The sequence below is a fragment of the Rhinolophus sinicus genome, linkage group LG03 (genome assembly GCF_036562045.2).
Source record: "Rhinolophus sinicus isolate RSC01 linkage group LG03, ASM3656204v1, whole genome shotgun sequence".
In the NCBI taxonomy this organism is placed as follows: Eukaryota; Metazoa; Chordata; class Mammalia; order Chiroptera; family Rhinolophidae; genus Rhinolophus; species Rhinolophus sinicus.
Window position 1 is genome coordinate 96,042,825 of NC_133753.1, and position 17,234 is coordinate 96,060,058.

The following is a 17,234-nucleotide window of genomic DNA, read 5'->3' on the forward strand; positions in this document are numbered from 1 at the left end:
GCAAGTAAGTCCATGCATGGGCCTATTATTAGGAACGCCTGGGACTGCAGCTGCACTAGTCTCACTCAGCCACAATTTCTGCTGGTTTTCACAGGCAGAAATTATGGGGATTTGTCTTCCCAGCACTGGAACACTGGGCTGGAGAGCCTGCTGTGGGGCTGGGACCCCTCGCTCCTCCAGGGGGAACTTCTGTAACCGAGATAGCCCCATTTTTAATGGTCACATGCGGGTGTGGGACCAGCCCGTTCAGTCTCCGCCCCTCCTACCAGTCTCGAGGTGGCTTCTTCTGTATGTCTTTAGATGTAGGGCTTCCTATCTTAACCATTTTTAAGTGCATAGTTCCACAGTGTGAAGTACATTCATGCCATTGTGCAACAATCGCTACCATCCATCTCCAGAATTCTTAATCTTGCAAAACTGAAACTCTATACCTGTTGAACAATAATTCTCCATTCCCCGCCCCAGTGCCTGGCAACCTCCATTCTACTTTCTGTCTCTACGAGTTTGATTACCCTAGGTGCCTCATATAAGTGGAATCACACAGTGTTTGTCTGTGTCTGGCTTATTTCGTTTAGCATAATGCCCTCAAGTTTCATCCATGTTGTAGCATATGATGGAATGTTCTTCCTTTTTAAGGCTAATATTCCATTGCATGTTTATACCACATTTGTTTATCTATTCACCTGTCAATGGACACTTGGGTTGCTTCCACCTTTTAACTATGGTGAATAATGCTGCTATGAACATGGGTGTACAGATAGCTCTGTGAGACCAGTTTCAATTCTTTTGGATATAGGCCCAAAAGTGGTATTATAAGGTAGTTCAAATCATAGGGTAGTTCTATTTTTAATTTTTTGAAGAATTGATATGCTGTTTCCACAATGGCTGCGCCATTTTACATTCCCACCTACAGAACACAAAGGTTGCAATGTCTCCACATCCTCACCAACACTTATTTCCTATTTCTTTGATCGTAGCCATCCTAGTGTGAACTGGTATTTGGCTGTGGCTTTGATTTGCATTTCCCTAATGATTAGTGACGTTGAGCATCTTTTCATGTGTTTGCCATTTGTATATCTTTTTTGGAGAAATGTCTATTCAAGTCCTTTACCAATTTTTAAATATGGTTGTTTGCTTTTTGTTCCTCTTGAGTTGACTTCTTCAACCTCTTTTCATGTCATTCTCCCACTCGATTAGTATCCCAGAGCAGTGCAGATGGTCTCTCTGCTCCTCACAGCTATATGCACTCTTTCCGACTTTTTGCAGTTGCTGATCCACTTGCCAGGAAGGCTCTTCCTGCCTCTTCACATGACTGGCTCCTCGTCCTTTAGGCACCAGCTTAAACGTCACTTCAGAGAAACTTTCTTGACTACCATCTAAAACCATCTCCCTATTTATCTCCTATCACTGTTTCTTTCCTTCATGGAACTTAATCACAAGCTGCAATTACTTTGTTTACGTATTTACTTGGACCTTACGTTTACATGGAACCCAAGTGCGATGGAGATGCAGAGATGCGACCTGACATGGGCGCTGCTACAGCCCCACTGCCTAGCACAGTACCTGGCACATAGTTTGGGGTCAATATTTATTGAATGAATGAATCCCTACTAGAGAGGGCATCTAGGGAGAAAGCAAGGTGATGTGGCCCAAATGGGAATTTAACCTGCCTGATAATCTAGGCTCAATGTCATAGAAAAGCTCACAGGAGTTTTCTGGTGCTGAGTTTTGGACTTTACTTCCTGAGTCAGAAGCACAGTACTATTGAAACCAGAGACATCGCTTTAGCATGCCCAGGAGAAATGGGGAAGCATTCTCAATGTCCCCCCAAAGGAGACAGAAGGCTAGGATGGCTTGCTGTGGCCATCCTTACCTTTTGCCATATGCCTGAAGTCTGAGTCAGCTCAGCCAAAGTCCTGTGAGATTTGCAGAATACTTGGGATTCTGCAAATGCCTTGGGCTCCATCAGTCTCCTTGGTGCCAGATATGTCCGTAAGAGTACCTTACGTGAGTAGTAAAAAGGTAAAAATGAACTCTCCATACCACAGGACACTAGAAAAATCAGGTTTTTTATTTAAAAATATTTTCAGAGGCTAATGCCATAGTGGAACAACCCAAGGATAGTTGAACCAAACTCTCGGAATTAGAGGAGCATCAGCCAATGCAAGCAGGTCTGAATAAATACACATAGTTTATAAATGAGCACAGCAGAAGGTACACTGGCCGTAGAGGACCAGGCTAGGGGACAGAAGGGAAAAACAGAGAGTGGACCCTGCAGAGGGACAGGCATACCGTACCCCTGGACCCTAAGAGGGTCCCCAAAGCCACCGACCCGACAGCCCTCCTGCCCTTTCTGAAGCTGGGGCATGGCTGGGTATGTTCATCAGCATTTGGCACAGTCACCCATGACTTGGCACCTCTCCTGGCCTCTGGTTCAACTTAGCAAGGCTCAGAGAATGGATCTGTTCTCCCTACTCTTCAGCAAGGAATGGGAGAGGAGGCGCTGGGGCAAGTAGGATTATTTCCCTGAAAACATAACGGAAAGGAGTGACGAAGGGGGCTGGTTCCCAAAAAAGATGGCTATTCATCCAGTGTGGCACTGTGGGGAGAACAGAACAGTGAGTTTCACCTGAGACGTACAGATTTGGTGCAAGCAACCCACAAGGCCAGGTTCTAAACATAATCCTGGAACCTGGCATGGGGAGAGGATGAGGAGGCCTCCAGCCTGAGCTTAGGGAGCTGTCACCTACTGTCAGTCCCCCCGATCCTCTTTTGGATTTTGTCACAAACAGGACAGACAATCATGACTCCATGATAAATAATTTCCACCCGGATTTCTCCCCAATTAACCTCTCAGGTGTCTGAAGAGGGGAAAACAGTGGCTATTCTGACACCACCCACCCCATCACCCGTATCTTTCCCTGATACCACTGGCCACCTCACTAAGGCCCTTCCAGAACCTCCAAAGGCACTGTCCTAGCAGACAGGAGTCCCAGGTAGGGCAGGCCAGATTTCTGAGACACGGAGAAGCTTTTCAGAATAGCGACCTTGACAGAGAAGGAGGAATCTCTAAGGCGAAGCCACCATTGTGTCTACCCTTCCAACCCCCTACCTCTCCTGTCCCCAAAGATATCAGACAGACCCCCTTGGCTTCGTCCCTGCACTGTACCAGACCCACTTTGGACACCTTCACCTTATTCATGGAGAACAGAGCTCATGGAACAGCTGCAGGTGACATGAGTGAGCTCTGCCCTATGGTGGCCCGACACTACACAGCCAAGCCCCCCCAACCAGCTGCTGCTGGCATATCTGAGATCTCGGTAGTCAGGCAGGGATTACAAAGCAAGACCTCAGGTCAAAGCCACAACCCTTGTCATACCTACTTTCCACCTGTGGCACCTTGGAAATATTTGGGCACACCACAGGGAGATTCAGTACCCATCTGTGATCAAAGGCCCTGCTCCCCGTTTCACTAGGAAATGGCAGCTGAAGATATGGAAGGCTAGACTCTGTTCTCCTTCACAGCCCTCGCCACTGTCCCCTGCTGCAGAAGCGTCCTCCCAGATTCAGCCAGCCTCCTCATGAGGGGCCAGAACCGAGCCTCAGTGCAGAGCATTCTCTTGTCAGAATGCTGGTCACAAGCCTCGTCCTCTTTCATAGCTTGCCCCCCACTTCCCCCTTGGTCTGCTAGGTAGGTGCCTGGATCCCTGCAGAGAAGCCCTTTGGGCTCCAGAACAAACTCTCAGCACACGGGAGAGAGCAGAGCCCACACTGGTGGTTTGGGTTCTGGCCTCTGTCCCACCACTGTCCCAGTGGAGTGAGCCATGTGACAGTCAGCGAGCTGCGTTCCAGGTATCGAAGCATGGCCTTTGTCCCTTGCAGCGGCCACTCATGCTCTGCCTGTGTGCCAGAACTGTTTCCAAGGAAAGAGTTAATTTTTTTTTTTTTTTTTCATTTAAGTGGTTGCTGAAGCTTAGTGTACAGAACTCCTCAGCTGGTTCCAAAAATCTGGCTGTTTGTCTGAGTCCAAATATTGTAGGAGCTCTGTAAACAGGTACTTCAGATCACTCATTGGAAGAGGGCGAAGAGTTGGGGAAGGAGGGAGCTGGAATATTTTCCTTCCTAGTCATTCCCGGCATGGCAGCAGCATCAACCCAACGGGGTTGGAAACTAGCCCCGAGCACTCTTCTTGGCGGGATGGAGACCGAAGCCCAGTGGGTGTTACCTGCACACAGAAGACACGCCCGGATCAGAGAGAGGGCCTGGTGGGCAGGGAAGCCCTCCACCCTTCAGAGTGCGTCGCATGGGGTCTGTGTGCCCTGCACACTCGGCAGGACCTTACTGAGGTCCATCAGCCCGGCGTGTCAAGGGCAGGGCTAAGTCCAGCCAGCGCAACAAGCAGCCTGGCTGTCGGTTTAGGGCCTGTCCTTACCCCGAATCCCAGAGGCATTGGGAAGAAAAGGGGATCACCTGTGGCCAGGGACTGGGCCATCCCAATTCAGGGAGCATAACTGCTGTTCCAGCTGGGAGATGCGGAATGCCAGATAGGACGAGGATATGACCAAGAGGCAGATCCTGGAGAAAAGGGGACAAGAGGAGGTGAATCTCTCTTCCAGAAAAGGGCATTTGTAGAGGCTCCCCAAAAGTAGGAGTGGGAACTAAGTTACTTCTGCACCTGCAGGAATTAAAGCACCCTTTGCCCTGCAGCCATGTTCAAGCCTAGGCATCTTTCATCCCAAAGGCCACGTGGGGGTCCTGAGACTCATCTGCATGGGCATGTCCTTGAAGCCCCTCAGGAGTTCTGGGTTCTTCAGCTGAGCCCACCTTCCCTCTAACCAGCCACCTTGGTCCCGCACCCTTTCTGGGATGCTATTAAGATTACGCCGTAAGGCGGGGCCCATTCCCTCAGCAAGTGCTGAGGTTGACAGCCAAAACCCAGCCAGCAGACCCAGAGGAAAGGTGACGCAGTGAGGTGAGGGGAAGCCAGGGGCTGGTTGCTCCTGAACCATCCCACCATGCTCAGGCAGGGCATGGTCCTCAGGCAGAGTTACAGACACGTCTGGGTGCCAGAAACTGCCCTAATGGTGGGCAGCAGGATGGCCCTCCCCAGTCCTGTGCGACTCTTCTTTTCTGCAACACTTTCACATCCTGCATCTCCTCGTTGCATAGCCCTAACCCAAAATTATAGGGTTGTTAAAATAAAAACTGGAGACACTTTGTCTCGGTACAGAAGGGCCTGACATGTGGCTTCCAGACACCACCCAGGAGTTTGCAGTTGACTCAGAATCTTCCCCTCACCCTGGACAGTGACCTCCCCACACACCAAGGCCCCTGCTGCAAACACCCTGACACCCAGACGGGCTGCCCCTGCCCCACTACAGTCACCTACAGCACGAAGAAGACCTTGAGGAGCGGGTAATCCCACAGCCTTGACTCCGTGTCAGCCCTGGGCTCCTCCTCCAGCATCTCCTCCTCACAGACAGCATTTTCTGCAATAAGAGAGCAGTTAGGCATCTTCCTGAGACAGGCAGGACCCCAGCCCAGCACAGGGCATGCCCACCTCCCGCCATTCTCGAAAGCTGCTTGGGCCCTTGGCTTTCCCGTATGGATCTGGAGAAAGAAAGAAACAGCTCTCAGAAACCCCGCTGGCTGGGGTGACCCCTTTCCACAGAAGTGCGAGAAGGAGAAGCCTGGTCTTTGTACACCATCATCATGGACAAGCCCCCTGAACTCACCAGACCCTGGAGGTTTTCTGGAAGGGAAGAAGCCGTCTATGGAGTCCATGGATGCCCGAGGGATACAAGGGATGTTGGCTTGGAGGGACAGGGACCTGGAGGCAGGGCACACTTTTCTCCACTTCATCTCGGGGATGAGGACTTCCTGCAGAGAAGGCAGGGAAGCTGTCTCACCGTGGCCCTTGGGATCTTACTTGCCTTAAGGGGCCCATACCAGGTTTAGCAAAGCTTTCTCCACATATTACCAAAACGGATGCCTAGCAAGGCACGGAAGGAGGTACCCGAGACGGGGGAACTATTGCCATAGCCACCACATGTCTGTCCTGTCTGCTCCCTTGCTGTGACCAGCTCCTCTTCTAGGGAACGATGCCTCTGAAGATTGCTGCTGTAGAACCACAGTGGGATCCAAGACGGGAGCAAACCCAGATATGTGCTCAGATAAGCTGAGACCAAGAAAGCTCAGCACAACCTGTCTTCGATGGGGTAAGTCATGACTCTTTCTAATCTAGGCTCTAACCACACTGAGCACATCACTGACCTTGGCAGGGGGCACTGAAGGCCCTCATCAACAAAAACGGGAACATCGCCTACTATCTCCCTACATGGTGTTGTGCACACTGCATGCTTGGCTAGCCACGTAATCATTCCCGAAGGAGGCTTCAAACACCCTGGAGTCATTGCCATCCTCCGTCTCTACTCTAGAAACTCAGCTCTGCCTACCCAGCAGCCCAGCTGCCCAAGGAAACTGCTGGGACATCAGCAAATGTAAAGTGAGTCTATCTGGGACCTATTTAATCGCCTTTGGAGTTCTTCCCCTGGGATGTCTCTACCCCTTTAAAGGAACTCTGCTGAAGGAAAGGGGCTGGGTCACTGGCTGTGCCCGTACAGGTGTGGGAGCCAACCTGGGCAGTGTTCTGGGGGCCAGACATCTGTTCTGCTCAGAAAGTCAGCCAATCTGCCAGGACCTGGTGGGTCTGCCCGGTATGGAGCGTGGCGGGTCTAGGAGACCCCGACACAGCATGGCCACTGGCTCGGGAGCCTGGCACCTTGGTTCTGCATTGTGGACCCCTGCCTAGGAGACCCTGAAGCCTCAGAGCCATGAGCAATCTCAGGCCAGCAGCTTTTGCTCCCAATCTCAGCTCTCACCAGAGACTCGCACTCAGGTTCCTCTGGAAATTCTCTTACACTCAGACTCTTCTTGCTGGAAGGCTGAGGAGGAAAGGGAACAGGGGTCACTTGTCCATTTCGAATAGGCAAGGTCAGGCATGGGGAGGCATTAGCATTCTGTACGAGAGCTTGACTCCCATTCTGGGTCAGAGGGAGCCTAGCTCCCAGAGTTTGCAGGGGTGCCCTGTTTAATACTGGAGCAGAGGGGCAACCAAAGCAACCCACTCTCCCATGCTGCTGCCCCTCCCCCTTCCTCACCACAGGCCTAAGAGCTGCAGTCCTCCTAGGAAGCAGCCCCATGCTCCTGTCTGTCTGTAAACTGAGGAAGCACAAGTGAGGGCATATACACGGGACACACAAGGGCCCACTGGCCTCAAAGAGATGCTCACAAATGCAGACACACAATCCAAGGACTGCCTCTGACACACTGAGCCCAAGCCTGTTACTCCCATCTCCCTGCCCGTTTCCTAGGATCAGATGGGTCGACCTCCCCTGACAGCCAAGCCCTCAGTCCAGGCCTGACCAGACTCCCTGGCCTAACTCCTACTCAAGCTCCATACCTGGAGGTGAGTGCAGACCCTCCTCAACATGTCATATACGCTGTCCCGGGAGAGCAGTGACACAAAAATATACTGGGACATGGGAAAAAGAACAGCAAGAGGTGGGGTAAGTGAGACATAGGAGTGTGCCCGAGTCAGGCGGGGGGCTCCTGGGGCTGGGCTGGGGAGTCTGACCAGGGAGTGCGTTCCAGAGACCCACTGACCTTCTGGTTGGTGTTGGTGGTGATGGCCAGGCCATTGGGCAGGAGCCGTGCCATCTTGTGTTTTTTGATCATTTGCACAGACACCAGAGGAATGACCACCTGAGGGGGAGAGGCGTGCTTCTGTCAGGGCTCATTCCCAAGGACAGGGTCCCTTTGCTTCTGGCAAGGGCCCCAGCCCCAGCTTGTAAGGAGCCAAGCCCGGCCCCATGAGGGAGAGTATCTGAGCCTCCCTGTCTGCATGCAGGCGCCCCGTGCCGTTACCCCCACCACCCTGCCCAGCCTTGGCAGCACATGCCACGCCAGGCTTTTACCCTGTTTTCCAGGAGGTCAAGGTTTCTCTGTGAATCCCATCCTCTAGTAATGGGGTGCCCTGACCACACTTATGGCTCCCCCTAACCATGACGTCCCACTCTGGCTCTGAAGGCATTTCGGAGGCAGAATAATTTGTGAACTGCCTTGGCCAATTCAGGCCAGATGTGGAGTCTACATGTGGGGCCCCTGTTGTGGAAGGGGCAGTGATGACTCCGGGTGGGATGCCTCACAGCTGCGCCTGCAACCTGTGAGCGGCCTCACCGTTGTGTAGAGGGACAGGTGTGACTCAGGCATGCTCACAGGGCAGGGGGCCGTCTTTTCCCTGGGCTGGGGCCAGGGCCTCCCTGGGCCGTGGCAGCTCTTATCACTCATTACTACCTTGATATCCTTGCCAAAGATGCTGGCATGGAAGCAGAGCCAGTTGGGGGAGATGTAGAGCCGGCCCTGGAGAAGAAGGTCCCTCTGGAGGGCACAGGAGCACACTGGGAAGTCACAGGAGAGGAGACTGCCATGAGCAAGGACAGCTGGCAGCCCCAGGCCCGGCCGGGGTCCTCACCCACAGGAGTCCAGAGTCGAGCCTCAGGGACTGTCTTTCTCAGAAGAGCCCCACTCCTCAAACAACCCCCCTCAAGCACCCCGAGTCCTTTCCTGAAAATCCTAACTGCCCCAAACCCCCCACAGCAGACTACGAGATGTTTCCATTTTCTCCATCCATGCCCCAAAGGGGCCGGGCAGGTTTCTGCCCTGGTCCCCCAAGCCTGAATTCTCACGCCCTCAGGCAGAATCCCCTGCCCTGCCCTACCCTGCCCTACCCTGCCCTGCAGAGGGGGCCTTGATTGTGCAAACGCTCTCATGTTCTCAGGGAGAGGCCTCAGCAGGAAAGAACAGTCACTGATTAGAGCAGAACACAAATAACATTTCCTCAAGAAAACCTTCACAAATTCTACCTCATACCCCAAACCAGCCCAGTCTTCTCACACTTTTGAAGAAAAAAGGACCAACCACATGCAAAAGGCAGCCAGTTCACATTTCTAAATCTCGCCTTGGAGGCCCCAGGACAGGACCTGGGCCTTGGGCACTAAGGTACCTGTCCAGGCACGCCAGGCCAGGGAGACAGCTCACCTTTGAGAACCACCTCCTCCAAGGGGATGTCCTTGAACAGCTTGTGGTACTGCTGGTTGTATTTACTCAGTAGTGTCTGCAAACATACAGGATGGGGCTGAGAAGTCCTGGGAGATCAGCCCACCAAAGGGGCCCTGATCCAGCCACCAGGAAATAATGCCACGGGCCCCTGGGGCTTAGCATGAAGCAGCTGGAAACAGCCAGTGGGTGGAGGGGGCTGAGTTCTAAGCACAGCTGGTCTCCTGGTAATGCTGGGTCCTGACAGGAAGTCTACGACTGGAGGGGGATGCACCACTCCCACCCAGGAGGGGGCCCCCACTCAGGTTTCTTGGTGGCCAAGGAGCCAACAATCACCGAATTCAGGCAGCCCAAGGCCCCTCCGTTGCTGCGCAGCAAGAAGTCAGCCTCCACATACTTACCTCTTCTCGCCTGCACTTCGTTATCTCTTCGCCCTTCAAACCTTGTGGCCAGTGCAGACTGCAAAGGAGACATTCCATTCCAGGAATGAGGAACCCTCACGTCCTGCCCATGTATCCTCAGTGCCAGTTCTGTGCGAGCTTCAAGCCAGAAGCTTGAGCCAGAGACTGAAGGGTCCTCCTTCAGGAGCCCCAGCTCAGGGGCACAGTGAGGAGGGGCACAGTGAGTGAACAGCTCGACCCTGGGGAAGGGTAGTACTGGATGCACGAAGGGCCACACAGAGGGGCCGCAGGAGCCCCTCCTCCCAGACAGCTGTGAGCAGCGGGCCCCCACCCCGGGAGGTACGCGCAGCCCGAGCCTAGGTCTCCAGGAGATGCTCAGGAGAAAACCCTTCCCCATTGCTCTGGCCAAGGGGTAAGTAGAGGAGCACACCCAAGAATAGATGAGCAGGATGCACAGGGATGAGGACCCGTTTGGGGAGTGGGTGAGATGGAGGTGTCAGGCTCACGGCTCTGGGCCTGGCCCTGCGCCATGGTCCAGCAGGTCTGCCCTCTTAGTAGCCTCCGCTGCCCGGTAGGTAGCCTGGAGCTCAGCAGTGAGGATTCAGCAGACTCACTTGACCTGACGAGGCTACCAAGGCTGGGGAAAGGGGCGGTGCTGACAGAAAAGCTGTCCTTAGCCAAGTTGGCCTGAGGACAGGTGGGCAGGGGAGGAGGCTGGTAACCTGAGAAGCCTGGACTCTGCTAGGTCCCAGTGCACAGCCTGGGAGTGGGAGGAAGAGGCCCTGGGCAGCTGGGCTAGACCCCACGCCCTGACTCAGCCTGAAGGTTCCCTTTCTAACAGGGCCTGAGGGCTCCCACCCGCCACATGTATATCGGACTTGGCGGAGCCTCACCTGGAGTTCAGGGGTGCCTGGTCCCTGTCTAGCTTCTCTGTGCAGGACACAGGGCTCTTCAGAGAAGCCGTCTTTCCATGCATCTGGTGGTTACTAAGAAGAAACAGGCCCATCAGGAAGGGGGCGTTCATGGGAACAGCTTGCCCTACCAGCTCCATCATACCCAGGGCAGCTGCCTCTGCCCACCACCCTAATGAACCCTGCTTTTCAGGGCGAGGCTGAAGATATCACAGTCCTGAGGCAACAGCTCTGGCCGGGGGGCTCTGGGGCAGCGGACGGCTGGGAGTCTCACAAGTTATCTTTCCTATAAGCTTGAAGTTCAGTGTATGCCTGGGCTGGAAGCAAACCAATCTACCTCATCCAAGCGCCAGGCAGAGTTAGGCCGCTGGCCCCACCCTCAAGGAGGCACACTGGGAGGGAGAACGCTGAGACCTGCTCCCAGCTGAAAGCAAGTTTCTGAGGCGCCCAGGCAGCATTACTGTAAACGGCCGAGTTCTGGGAAAGGACACTGAGCACAGGAAGCCTTATCAGAGCTGGCGTGGGAAGACTCCAGTCGGCCCACAGGTGGTGTGCGGGCGGGGATGGGAGGGGCTGCCCCACCAGGAAGTCGCCATCGGTTGCCTTTGGACACTCAGAGTAGCCCAGCCTTCAAGCCAAACCATCTCGAAAATGTCCCAGAGAGAGGGCCCTTTTCCTGGGGGGAGGGGGAGGCAGCTCCTCAATGGTCTGTGAGTTCGTGCCTCCACTAAACAGATCCACACAATGGGGTTCCCCCCTTTCTGCCCCTTCAGGGAAGACAAATTTGAATAATCAGTAAAGCCTGAGCAGTCCAACTAGCCCCCAACTGAGTGGGCCCAGGGGCTGACGGGAAGAAGGGTGGGGGGGGCAAGAAGCAGAGCCAAGGCAGGGCAGTTTAGTGGTGGGGATAGGAAACAAGGTCCTAGGCAGTGGTCTCTTAACAGATAAGGAGGTGGAACCTGGAGCCTACAAATCCTAGTCGCTGTCGGCTCTGTGACTCGGGCAAGTCAAAGTTCTCTTCTTCGAGAACAGAGTTACAGACTCAGCAGAGCTCTGCAGGGCTCTCAGAGATTATTTAGTCTGACCCCCCTGATTATTTATTGACTCCGACCATACCATTGTACAGATTAGGAAACTGAGACCCACCAGGAAACAGGCTATACCCAATGTCACGCAGGGAAGAGGCAGGTGACCTCACCCACAAAATCAGCCCAGCCACAGCCATGTAACCTGGTGACCTCTATAGAGAATTTTGATATATACATCAGCATATATTTCCGGAATCTTGCAAAGTGACAGGTTGTACTAGTGATTTGACCCTTTGACTCCGAAAGTTAATTTCTGGACTTATTTGGTTTTATCATTTCACATTTCACAGATGATTCCACTACCACCACCACCACCACCACCACCCCTCGGTTTTTCTTTTCTCATTTTAGGAAATATGAAAAATATAAAATATATAAATACAACGATCAAAATTACCCATAAGAAACCCCCCCCCCCAAATCACCCAAAGATATAGTTACAATAGACATACAATTTATGAGAGTGGGATTATATATCATATCATTTGTAAGCCCTGTTTTTGTTATTTAACACGATTTTATGAGAAATTCCCCATGTCAATATCCATTCCTAAAATTCTCAGAAGTGAAATTAGTGGATTGAGAACAAATATTTCTCAGGATCTTTAGACCCACTTCCAAAATGCTTTCCAGATGCTGCACCAATTGACAAGGTCTCAGCACTGTGAGAAGGTGCCTATGTCCTTACATCCAAACCCTACACTGGGTATTATCTTTTTCTCACCTTTGCACATTTGAAAGGAGAGAATATATTGTTTTCATTTCCATTTCTGCTTACTGGTATCGTGACCATTTTCCCCCTAAATATATATTAACCATTGAAGTGTCTTCTGTGAATTGTCTATAAGGATCTTCATGTTTTTCTCATTGATTTATATAAATTCTTAATTGAGAATATTAATCCTTGGTTTACCATTTTTGCAAGTATTTTCCCCAGTTTGTCATTTGCCTTTTAGTTGTGTCTGGTATGGTTGCTGTACTTGTTTAATTTCTGCGTGGCAGGTTCTGTCCATCTCTTCCCTCTCTCTGTTCCTCACTTGCTTTGAGCACTTTGATAGGAGACGCCCCTACAGTAGATGTATAGGTCAAACCCCTGAGCCCTTAGAGAGCGTGAGCTCTGTAGCCCATGAGCCCACTGGGCCTGCAGGGATGAGAAAGGCATGAGCCCCACTCTAGAGAACAAGCCCTCCAGCCTGGAGACCAGGGGATAAAACAGGACCCCACGGGGAAGAAGGAGCTTGGCCCGTGGTTTCAGAGGCAGGCAGACTGTCCCTTAGGCCCCGGAGAGTGTGATTTGAGTTGTCAGGGCTGCAGGAACTTAGATCCCTGTGGAATGAAAGAGTTACAAACGGGCTTCTCGAGGAAAGGAAGCTGAGCCTTACCAAAGGGGTAGGACTATCATGTTGCATGGGTTCCATAACCTAACCTGGCACGGGTAATCATTCCTTTGCACGGATTCCAAACCACTCATCTTCAGGCCCAGGGAGGGGAGCCCTCCCTCTACCCTCCCCCCGCCTAGGGAGGAGCCCCTGCTGTCACCCACAGCACCCTGCTGTCAGTGAGCTCTGACTGTCCCCCTCCAGGGGCTCCAAACCTCAGAGACTCTGCCTCCTCCCTCACTGAACCCCCTGAGCTTGAACACCAGTGTGCTACGGGCACTTGTGACACGTGTGAGGAATGACCGGGAAGAGACGGTGTAAGCAAGGTGAAGAGCAGAGGCTGGAGGAGTGATGGACTAGGAGGAAAACAAAAGAAGGCCGTGCACCTTCCCACAGTGTCTCCATGAAGAAAAACACAGCAAGAAACAGGGGTCACGTGGGGACACACAACTTTCAAATATCTACCCTGAAGGCAAGGCCTTGGCGTGTGATCAGGAGGGTGCTTACAAGCCGTGCCTCCAGGTCCATGCACTGGAGAAGCCCCTCCTGGCTGTCCTGATAAGGCTGTGGATCCAGGGGCCCTGCTGTGGCTGAAACGCACTGCTTTCAAAACTACCTTCGATTCAGACTTTCTACTAATTTGTCTTCTCCCCTGTGGTGCTGGTTTGTTCAGATGAGTGAAAATAAAGAAATGGGAGCAACGCCAAATGAAAGGTCTAGGGCCGAGTGGTCATCAAGCATTCACCAGCACATAACCAGCCGGGGAGGGGCACCCAGGGACCAACTGGGCCCATCCAGAGGGCCACGAAGGAGGCTCCGCGAAGGAGCTGGAGACTGGGGAACTATCCTGGTCCCTCGGCCCCGTAACAGCCTCCATCCATCCCTGCATAGACATCCTCCGGCGAGTGGCTCTTAACTGCGGGCTTTGCTGTGGACTACACCCCTGCCCATCCATCTCCACCCAACCTCCACGTGCAGATTGTGGAGTTAATAATATCGGGGTCCTCAAATCCATATTTATGTTTTCAATCAAAGCCACAAAAAGTATCATTCTTGTCATGAGGGGGATGGAACAGGGGAGGCCCAGTATTTTGGACTTTAAAGGGGGTAGAAAAGGTTGTACAACTCCTCCGATGAGGCCCTTTCACCCTGCTGAGCCTGGTCCGAAAGCAGGGCGCCTGTCCAGAGGACCCGGCAGGTGCCCACTCTGCCCTGCAGTGTCACTGGCCAGTGCGGGAACTCAGGCCACCTGCCCATTCTTTCATCCCTTCTACAAATACTTACTGAGCTCATCACACTGCCGAGAGGGCAGGATGGGCCGGAGATGTCAGGAAGGAAACCAGACCCGTCAAGAAAGGAGACCCAGAGGGGTAAGGAGAGGGAGAGAGGCAGTGCGCAGGGAACCCAGACATGAAGTCAAGCCGCCTCCCACAGAGCTCATGGACCAGGCCCCCTGGACACCCAACACACGCACTCTGCTCTGGCTGCCTCTCCCGGCAGACACTCCCACATGTACACCTCTAACCCTGACATCTCGGCCCTGCCAGCTAGGTGTACCCGGCCTGCTCGCGTCTGAGCAACTGGTATCCCTGACAGGCTCCATCCTCCAGTGGGAGCCAGAGTCTCCCACTCATTCCTCTCCCCACCGCCCAACCAACCAATCCCAAAGGCCGCGGAGCCTTGCCACGGCTTCACCCACAATACCCGCTACTTTCTCCATTCCCATTGCACCACACAAGCTCCGGCCACCATCGTCTTTTTCCTGGATACTGACAACAGCTTCCTAACTGCACCTGCCGCAGCCCTGCCCTTACACACGTGCCCTCTGCCTTGGTGGCATCCACACTGCCAACAGAGGCCATCTGGGGCCCGGATCTGATCAGGTGCCTCTCCTGCTGAGTTTCCTTCTTTAGTTCCCTCTTGCCTCCTCAGCTGGGCTTCCCGAGCTTCCTGCTTCCCCTTCTAGGCTCAGCCCTGCAGCTCAGCTGAGCCCCTCTGCTTCCTCTCCACAGTAGCCCTTCACACCTGCATGTTCGCTGTACTGGAATTCCTTCCCCTGCTTATCTCCCTGGGGAATTCCCAGTCACCTTACAGGCCCCTGTTCAAAGGTCACCTCCTTGGTGAAGCCTTCCCGGGTTTCCCTCTGCAGAGCTAGGCAGCCAGTCCCTCCTCTGTGGTCCCTTGTCCCCATTTCATGCTGCTGCCCTAGCACTTATCACCCCGACAGTGCTTGTCGTTTTATACATCTGCGTCCCTCAGTGGGGTATGAAATCCCCCAGGGGCATGTCTTAAACATCTGTGTCCCCAGCACACAGCAGGCACCCAGTGTTTGTTATGTGAATGAGTGAAGGAGAGACAGAGAAAGGGAGATGATGACACACTAAGAGGGAGGAGAGGAGGAAAAAAGCAAGGCAGTAAAAGTGAAGAGGTACAGAGAATGACTGACACCCAGCAGGAAGGGGGAGGGTGGACCGGAGCTGATGGGTCACCCACAAGAGGGCCCCTCCCCCTAGGAGCCCTTGCCTGTGGGGAGGCAGCCAGCCCTTGCCCAGTCCTGCCAGGTACTCAATCCACGTGGCTGACTGATCAAAGCGGGAGCTCAGGTGGGAGGCAGACGACAGACAGAAGAGGACTAAGTGGCCCAGACAGGATGGGATGGGGTATTTGGGGGAAAGCACAGGCCCCTGGTCCCACCAGGCCACACCCCCCTGGGCTCTGGCACATCCAGGCAACACTCCTCCAGCTTAGCCAGCCTCCTGCCCCCACCCTACCCTTCCTAACCACCTCCTCCAGGGCCCTTCCAGGCCTCTGGCAGAAGCAGTACCATGGCTGGTGCTGAAGCAGGAAGCCGGGCCAGGCCTCGCAGCCTGAGCCAGCTGGGCCTTCGTGGTCACATGGGGACCCCCTTGGGCATCTCCTCCTCCAAGGAGATGCCTACACTTTCTCAAGGACTTCTTGTGGACGTGTGAGATGCTAGAGCATCTGGTGGGTCCTGCCAGCTCTTCTCAAGGCCAGGCCAGGGACAGCTCCACCTTTGCCCACAGCCAGCCAGGACACTGGGCCCCAAGGGGCACCAAGGAGAGACCTTCTCTTCCAAACAAAAAACACATCTTAGCGTAGGCGCCTGAGAGCACAAACCCAGAGACCGCGGAAACAGCCATCTAGGGACAGGAAGCTGAGGGGACCCCTTTCCTGGAAGGAACGGGGGCTCAGTGGCCTGAACTTGGTGCTGCTCCAAGCCCCCCCCGCAACTTGGTTCTGCCGTCTCATCCACCTCTGCCTCTTAGTCAGCACACAGCTCACCATCTACTTCAGAGAAAAGAAATCATCCTGTTAATTCGAATGTGTGGCCTGTTGGGGACCCATTGAAATCACTCGTAGAGCTTCTAAAAAGAACAAAAAAAAAAAAGATGCCTGAGCCATGTCTCAGACCAATTAAATCAGAACCTCTGGGGATAGCATTCAGGTGACTATGTATTTTTAATTTGTTATTGGAAGTATAATTTACATATAGAAAAGTACACGTAAAGTCAGTGTATAATTCAGCACATTTCCCAAACGGAACACAGCTGGAAGCCAGCCCCTAAGCCCCTCTGCGCCTTCCAGCCTCACTGCCCACTCCCGTGCCCTCCCTCAAGAAAAGCCATCCACTCAGACTGCCTCTGCCTCTTGGGGACCTTCTTTGAATGGAGTCACACCACTCTTTTATGTGACGCCTTTCACTCGACAATAGGCTGACATCCACCCAGGGTTGCGTGGAGCTTTAAACTGCATTTCACTAGGGTTTAGAACTCCATTCTATGGACATACTACAACTGATTTCTTCATTGTACTATTATAGGCATCTGGGCAGTTTCCAGTTTTTGCCTGTTACAAAAGTGCTGCTATGAACATTCTAGTACCTGTCTTGTGGACACAGGCATTCACTGCTGTGGGTAAATACTTGAGATTGGAATTGCTGGGTCATAAGCTGGGCATATGTTCAGCTTCAGGCTTTTAAATTCTCTCAGGTGACTGGTCTTCAACCGCAGCCAGTGTTAAGAAACCACTGATGAACCCTGCCCTCACCCCTGCTTTCCTGTGGCTCCTGGTCCCCGGGGCCAATCGTCCCGCCTGGGCTCTGGCTCCAGGACCCCAACCCTCCTATGCCTTCACCCTGCCCCTCTGGAGTTCCAGGAACATCCCTGTCAAGATAGGAAATCACACTGTTAATAGAGATTTCCTTCATCTGTTAAGAGCACGTTTGCTAAGTTGTTCCAAGGTAGTAAGAAACCAGCTGTCCGGTGTGGCCAAAGATGGCTCAGAGCCACACTGGGTCCTTACCAGGTGCCCCTGTGT

The 17,234-nt window shown here is 53.2% G+C and overlaps 1 protein-coding gene across 13 annotated transcripts in view; it reads right to left on the reverse strand.

Moving 5' to 3' along the window:
* Positions 1–2,050: 2,050 nt before the first annotated feature.
* The window catches only part of GRAMD2A (GRAM domain containing 2A), a 31,000-nt gene continuing 15,816 nt past the window's right edge, over positions 2,051–17,234 (reverse strand). For 6 of the 13 annotated variants that reach the window (XM_019736019.2, XM_074328231.1, XM_019736021.2 and 3 more), the window contains 11 exons: positions 10,412–10,504; positions 9,519–9,576; positions 9,100–9,175; positions 8,356–8,459; positions 7,666–7,764; positions 7,463–7,534; positions 6,882–6,944; positions 5,736–5,880; positions 5,390–5,489; positions 4,471–4,575; positions 2,051–4,225 (listed from right to left, as the gene is read on the reverse strand). In XM_019736019.2, the coding sequence (XP_019591578.2) occupies positions 4,222–4,225; positions 4,471–4,575; positions 5,390–5,489; positions 5,736–5,880; positions 6,882–6,944; positions 7,463–7,534; positions 7,666–7,764; positions 8,356–8,459; positions 9,100–9,175; positions 9,519–9,576; positions 10,412–10,504 (919 nt within the window). In that variant the 3' untranslated portion in view covers positions 2,051–4,221. Of the gene's footprint in view, positions 4,226–4,466; positions 4,576–5,389; positions 5,490–5,735; positions 5,881–6,881; positions 6,945–7,462; positions 7,535–7,665; positions 7,765–8,355; positions 8,460–9,099; positions 9,176–9,518; positions 9,758–10,411; positions 10,505–10,766; positions 11,757–12,497; positions 12,585–17,234 lie in introns of those variants that run through there. The other 7 variants (XM_019736027.2, XM_019736023.2, XM_019736022.2 and 4 more) reach the window with 6 other exon arrangements.